This window comes from Vipera ursinii (genome assembly GCF_947247035.1).
Source record: "Vipera ursinii genome assembly, chromosome: 3".
Classification (NCBI taxonomy): domain Eukaryota; kingdom Metazoa; phylum Chordata; class Lepidosauria; order Squamata; family Viperidae; genus Vipera; species Vipera ursinii.
The window spans coordinates 152559887-152566207 of record NC_139516.1 but is presented as its reverse complement, the minus strand read 5'-3'; the positions used below and the strand labels follow the sequence as shown (position 1 = coordinate 152566207).

Genomic DNA, 6321 nt, shown 5'->3' with positions numbered 1-6321 from the left:
ACTACCTCAGATTAGCGAGCCACCTTCTTTGACAGGTTATAACATGCCAAACACTAACGTAACCTTAGAGACACTGTTGAGCACTAAAGTGGCAGTTGCACAATTCTCACAGAGTGCAAGGTGTGCGGCTAATGCCACCACGGCAAGTGGGGTTACAGCAGTGGCCATCCCAATGATTCTTGAGCAGTTGATGGCCTTGCAACAGCAGCAGATTCACCAGTTGCAGCTGATCGAACAGATCCGGAGTCAGGTGGCAATGATGAACCGACAGCCATTACGTCCCACTTTAAATGCGACTCCTTCCCAAAGCACTCCTGTGCAAGCCGCTAACCAACTCCAGGGATTTGCAGCGAACTCTGCTCTTCAGTTAGCAGCAGTTGTTCCTCCTGCCATAGTGGCCCAAGCCACTGGCAACCCACCAACTGCCTTTGAGAGTACTCAGCACATATCAAGGCCCACGTCGGGTGCAAGCACTCCTAACATGTCAAGCAATGGTTCTTCTATCCCAAATGAAACAAGCACACCATCCTCCTCTAATGTAATTACTTCTTCATTAACACCGGTTTCTGTGTCAAATATTACTAGCAGCTCTTCACAGCCCCCAAATCCTTCAACTCCACCTTCAGTAGGACCTGGAAATCTCCTTGCCTCAACTTCCAGCCTGCCAAACCCACTTCTACCTCAGACTTCATCTAGTAGTGTAATTTTCCCCAATCCACTGGTTAGCATTGCTGCAACGGCTAATGCATTGGATCCTCTCTCTGCTCTTATGAAGCATCGCAAAGGAAAGCCACCAAATGTATCTGTTTTTGAGCCTAAGACAAGTTCTGAGGATCCTTTTTTTAAACATAAATGTAGATTTTGTGCCAAGGTTTTTGGGAGTGATAGTGCTCTACAGATTCACCTGCGTTCACACACAGGAGAAAGACCTTTTAAGTGTAACATTTGTGGCAATCGGTTTTCTACAAAAGGCAATCTGAAAGTTCATTTTCAGAGACATAAAGAAAAGTATCCACACATTCAGATGAATCCATATCCAGTTCCAGAGTACCTCGACAATGTTCCTACTTGTTCCGGAATTCCGTATGGGATGTCATTGCCACCTGAAAAACCAGTTACTACGTGGCTGGATAGCAAGCCCGTTTTATCAACTGTCCCGACTTCGATTAGTCTGCAACTTCCCCCTACAATACCAGGGGTAAACAGTTATGGGGATTCCCCAAGTATTACTCCCATGAACAGATCGCCCCAGAGAACATCCCCTGTGTCAAGTGAATGCACTTCTTTATCCCCAAGCCTAAACAATTCTGAGTCAGGCATCCATTTGTCTGCAGAATCCCCACAACCAATTCATGGTAGTTCAACCATGACTAAAACTGAACCTGTCAATATTCCAGTAACAAATGCAAGGCTAGGAGATATTTCTATAAGTGGTCAGGCTTCTGTAGTACCCACATCTACAGCCTCTAGTGCTGTTACTGAAAGCAGTATTTCCACAAACCTCCCAAACACTGTGCTTCCAGCATTGTCTGACCAGTTCAAGGCTAAATTTCCATTTGGTGGTCTATTGGACTCTATGCAAACATCAGAAACCTCAAAACTGCAACAGCTAGTAGAAAACATTGATAAGAAGATGACAGATCCAAATCAGTGTGTCATTTGTCACCGTGTGCTCAGTTGTCAGAGTGCTCTCAAAATGCATTATAGAACTCATACAGGAGAAAGACCATTTAAATGCAAAATTTGTGGACGTGCATTTACTACAAAAGGCAATCTAAAAACACATTTTGGAGTTCATCGAGCGAAGCCACCACTTAGAGTACAGCATTCATGTCCCATTTGTCAGAAGAAATTTACAAATGCTGTTGTTCTTCAGCAGCATATTCGTATGCACATGGGTGGGCAAATTCCAAACACACCATTACCAGATGGCTTCCAAGATGCTATGGACTCAGAGCTTTCTTTTGATGAAAAGAATGCGGAGACACTGAGCAACTATGATGATGATATTGACGAAAATTCCATGGAGGAGGACATCGAATTAAAAGATGATATAAGGGATCCCTCCAAACCACTTCTACCTTATTCTGGATCGTGTCCATCTTCTCCCCCATCTGTAATTTCTAGCATTGCTGCTCTTGAGAATCAAATGAAAATGATTGATTCTGTCATGAACTGCCAACAGTTGACCAATCTAAAATCTTTAGAAAATGGGTCAGGGGAAAGTGACCACTTAAGCAATGATTCCTCATCAGCTGTTGGAGATCTGGAAAGTCAGAGTGCAGGGAGTCCTGCCATGTCAGAATCATCTTCATCCATGCAAGCTCTCTCTCCTGAAAATAGCAACTGTGAAAGTTTTAGATCTAAGTCTCCAGGCTTCAGTAACCACGAAGAACCACAAGAAATACATTTAAAGACAGAAAAATCTGACAGTCCCCCACCACCTACTGTTGAAAATGGAGGCGCACTGGATCTGACCGCCACCAACCCCGGAAGGCCAGTCATCAAAGAAGAAGTTCCTTTTAGCCTGCTGTTCCTGAACAGAGAACGCGGTAAGTTTAAAAGTACCATTTGTAATATCTGTGGCAAGCCTTTTGCTTGTAAGAGTGCATTGGAAATTCACTACCGCAGCCATACTAAAGAGCGTCCATTTGTATGTACAGTCTGCCATCGTGGGTGTTCCACTATGGGTAATTTAAAACAGCACTTACTGACACACAAATTAAAAGAGCTGCCTTCTCAGTTATTTGAACCCAACTTTACTCTAGGTCCCAGCCAAAGTACTCCTAGCCTGGTCACCAGCACTGCGCCTACTATGATCAAAATGGAAGTGAATGGTCACAGCAAGCCGATCTCATTGGGCGAGGTTCCATCGCTTCCAGCTGGAATCCAGGTTCCTGCTGCACCACAGACAGTGATGAGTCCTAGCATCACTCCTATGCTGGCACCCCCACCACGTCGAACTCCAAAACAACACAACTGTCAGTCATGTGGGAAGACCTTCTCTTCAGCAAGTGCACTACAGATACATGAACGCACCCATACTGGTGAAAAGCCATTTGGTTGCACTATCTGTGGTAGAGCTTTTACCACAAAAGGGAATCTTAAGGTAAGAAGGTAAACTTCATATTAAAAATACATAAAGGGTCTATTGAACCTGATTGTTTCAGCAGATGCTGGTTCCTCCTCCTCTTTGTCTTCCTCAAGTCCAAATAAGAGCAGGAGAAATGGATTGGATTTGGATTTTAGGCTAAAATATTGTTTTTAATATAAATGATTTTTTGCAAGCTAGAATTTCACATGCTTTTTCCTATCCTCCTTGTTGGTAACTACAATTTAGTGTTTAAACTACTAAAATTTAATCCTATTTGTGAATAATGGGAACAAGCCAATTTCATAAAGTTAATTTGAAGATCAATCCAATTTGGCAGTTTCAAATGACAGTTCAGATGTAGGCTAATCGACAAGGGATGTGAACTCTTCTAAACCTCTTGAACCCACATTGGAAGGTGGAGGGAGGGAAGAGATTTCCAAGCTTGCTGTTCAATCTCACTCGCCATCAAGCTAAAGTATGATTTGGCCTCATATCCAAAACCCACCATTCTAAACCAATGTAAAATCAAATATTCCATATATATCACCACACATCTAAAAATAAATTTTCATACTTCTTCGTTTATCATTCGTTTATCATATTTATATAACTGCCCATCTACCAAGCAAAAATTCTCATTTCATGTACAAGACATTCTATTTTTTTCTTCCTCCTCCTTTGTTAAATAATGGTTTTTGATATCTTGGAATTATTTTAATATTAAAAATGGATATAATTAAAAGAATCCTAAAAAAGAATCAATAATAATAATTTTAAGTCCACATTTATCAACCAATCTTCATCCAATTTTCCTGCAAAAGTTTCAAATTGCAGCTTCTTATACCATTATGTCTTAGAGAAACAGTCTTTTCAGTAGTATTTTCCAGATACTAAGATTATATAGTGGGATTCAGTCCTTCAAAATTGGCAAGTGCTCAGGGAGAAGGCATTCTTGATATTTACAGTGGCATTTTTTTTCTTTTCTATTATTTAAGGATAATACATTTTTATACTAAAGAAATGTGAAAAGTAGACCTACAACATTTTATATCTCCACATAATCCAGGTAATTATAAGATTATAGGCAATCAAGGAGGAGCCCTGTAACTGATGTTAGCCCAAATCTAAGTGATTTATAACTAGTGCAAAATAAATGAGTTGTTGTAACAAATATATTTGACTGTTTCTTAAGTTATTTAGTCCCTGGCAATTTTAGATGAATCAAATCTAACATAGTTTGGGGAGAACTATGTAAACAGAAGATACTTAGACTTGTTAGAGTAGTCTTCAGTACCTCTAAAAGATACTCTGAAGGGTCCTTGAACATCTGGAACAATTTTTAGGAGAAAATGAAAACTTGCATGCGAGCTGAATCAGAAAATTCCTTCTGCTTGACTGACAGGAAGTTTGCATTCAGACCATTACAAATAGAGAAAAAATAAAATCAATATTTATTTGAAGAACAAGCAAAAATAATCTTTGCTTTATCCTTTTTGTTTTATAATTATTTGCCATGGCTCTTGTGTAATTGGGCAGCAACATCTGTGCGTAGTTGCTTTGCCGGAAACTTCATATAACTGAAGTTATTGCTTCCAAGTAAATATGAATATAATTGAATTGCAAAAATTCACATTCTTAAAACATCAACAAGATTTACAAGTTTAGGACTTAAAAAGTCCCTGAAATACAGAGTAAGCCTAATTATCTTGAAGAATAATAATCTTGTGCAGGAGAATGTTAATGTTTAGCATTATTTGACATTTTAAATTGTGAAATTAGAATGTTTTCTATTGCCAGTTTAAAATGTATGTCTGGCATCTTTGTAGGTTGTGTAAATCTCTTTGCTCATTTGCCCATTTTTTTTCCTATCTGTTCTTCCCCTAAAGGTTCACATGGGAACTCATATGTGGAATAATGCTCCTGCACGGCGTGGGCGTCGACTGTCTGTGGAAAATCCCATGGCTTTGTTAGGTGGGGATGCTTTGAAGTTTTCAGAAATGTTCCAAAAGGATTTAGCAGCTCGGGCAATGAATGTTGACCCAAATTTTTGGAACCAGTATGCTGCAGCTATTACTAATGGACTTGCTATGAAGAACAATGAAATTTCTGTCATACAGAACGGAGGCATTCCCCAGCTCCCAGTAAGTTTAGGCGGAAGTGCCATTCCGTCTTTAAATAACGTTTCCAGTGGAATGGACAAAGCTCGTACTGGTAGTAGCCCTCCCATCATTGGTTTGGACAAAGCAAGTTCTGAAACGGGAGCCAATCGTCCATTCACAAGGTTTATTGAGGATAATAAAGAGATTGGCATAAATTAAAGCATTCAGTACAAATAACTGTTGGACCACTGCTCAAATACAACATTTGTTCTTTCATGTACAGTTTGGGGAACTAAACTTTAGTTTTGTGGCCTAATTGCCTAGATAACTCTTACGATTTATCAATAGCAGAAATACATAACTTTGTGTCTGCTGAAAAGTTGTCTCACAAGATTTGCATGGTACTACTTCAACAGTGAGCTGACCATTAGTGAGAACTTACGAAACTTTTTAATTTAAGCAAATGATAAATCATTGGATAATTCCATTAGGGACTGAAGGAAGCCAAATTGTTTCAAATTTTGTTTCAAAGCAAAGCAAAGATGCCACCAGTTGAGCAAAAGTGGGCTTCACAATGGCATTTCAGTCCAGCTCTATCTTTGCTGGTTTTCTTCTACTCAACTAGAAACTTGAACTGTTTTTAGAATTCCTCTAACATTCAATAAGTGATTTAGTACCCTAATGCTGTCTAAGATTACAGTATTCTTGTCTGTAGTATTTATAATGTAAAGATAATGCGGGTAACAGACAATATACTAGCCCCATTCTTAAATGAAGCTTTTGTATGGCAAAATACATCTGGCTATGTGACTTCTTTTTTTAAAGCAAGTTTTGTTTTACTATAAATAAGTGGTTTATTTTGATGCAGGCAAAATTGTGAAGTTTTATTGGGAAAGATAGCATGCTTTCAATGTGCAAGTACCTGTCAGTAACAAACCATTTTAATTTAAATCTTTGTAGCTGCTATGTGGACAGTTGTTCTCTTAAATGGAAAAAGTGTAGTGTGGACTTCAGTTCATAGTTGGAAAAACAAGTTACAGACAAACCTTATTACAGTAGATTATTCACAACACTATAAGCAGTTGTGAATAAAACACTTCATGTTATCAAAGGCTGTACAATAAAAGG

The 6321-nt window shown here is 39.0% G+C and overlaps 1 protein-coding gene across 2 annotated transcripts in view; it reads left to right on the top strand.

Annotated features, from left to right (window-relative positions):
• Positions 1 to 5412, top strand: part of SALL3 (spalt like transcription factor 3) — a gene marked incomplete at both ends in the record, with an annotated part of 20173 nt that extends 14761 nt beyond the window's left edge. The window contains 3 exons of one of the 2 annotated variants that reach the window (XM_083357384.1): positions 1 to 2552; positions 2769 to 3109; positions 4981 to 5412. The exon at positions 1 to 2552 is cut by the window's left edge and continues 385 nt beyond it. In XM_083357384.1, coding sequence (XP_083213510.1) covers positions 1 to 2552; positions 2769 to 3109; positions 4981 to 5412 — 3325 coding nt within the window. Of the gene's footprint in view, positions 3110 to 4980 lie in introns of both variants that reach the window. The other variant, XM_083357383.1, reaches the window with a different exon arrangement.
• Positions 5413 to 6321: the final 909 nt, after the last annotated feature.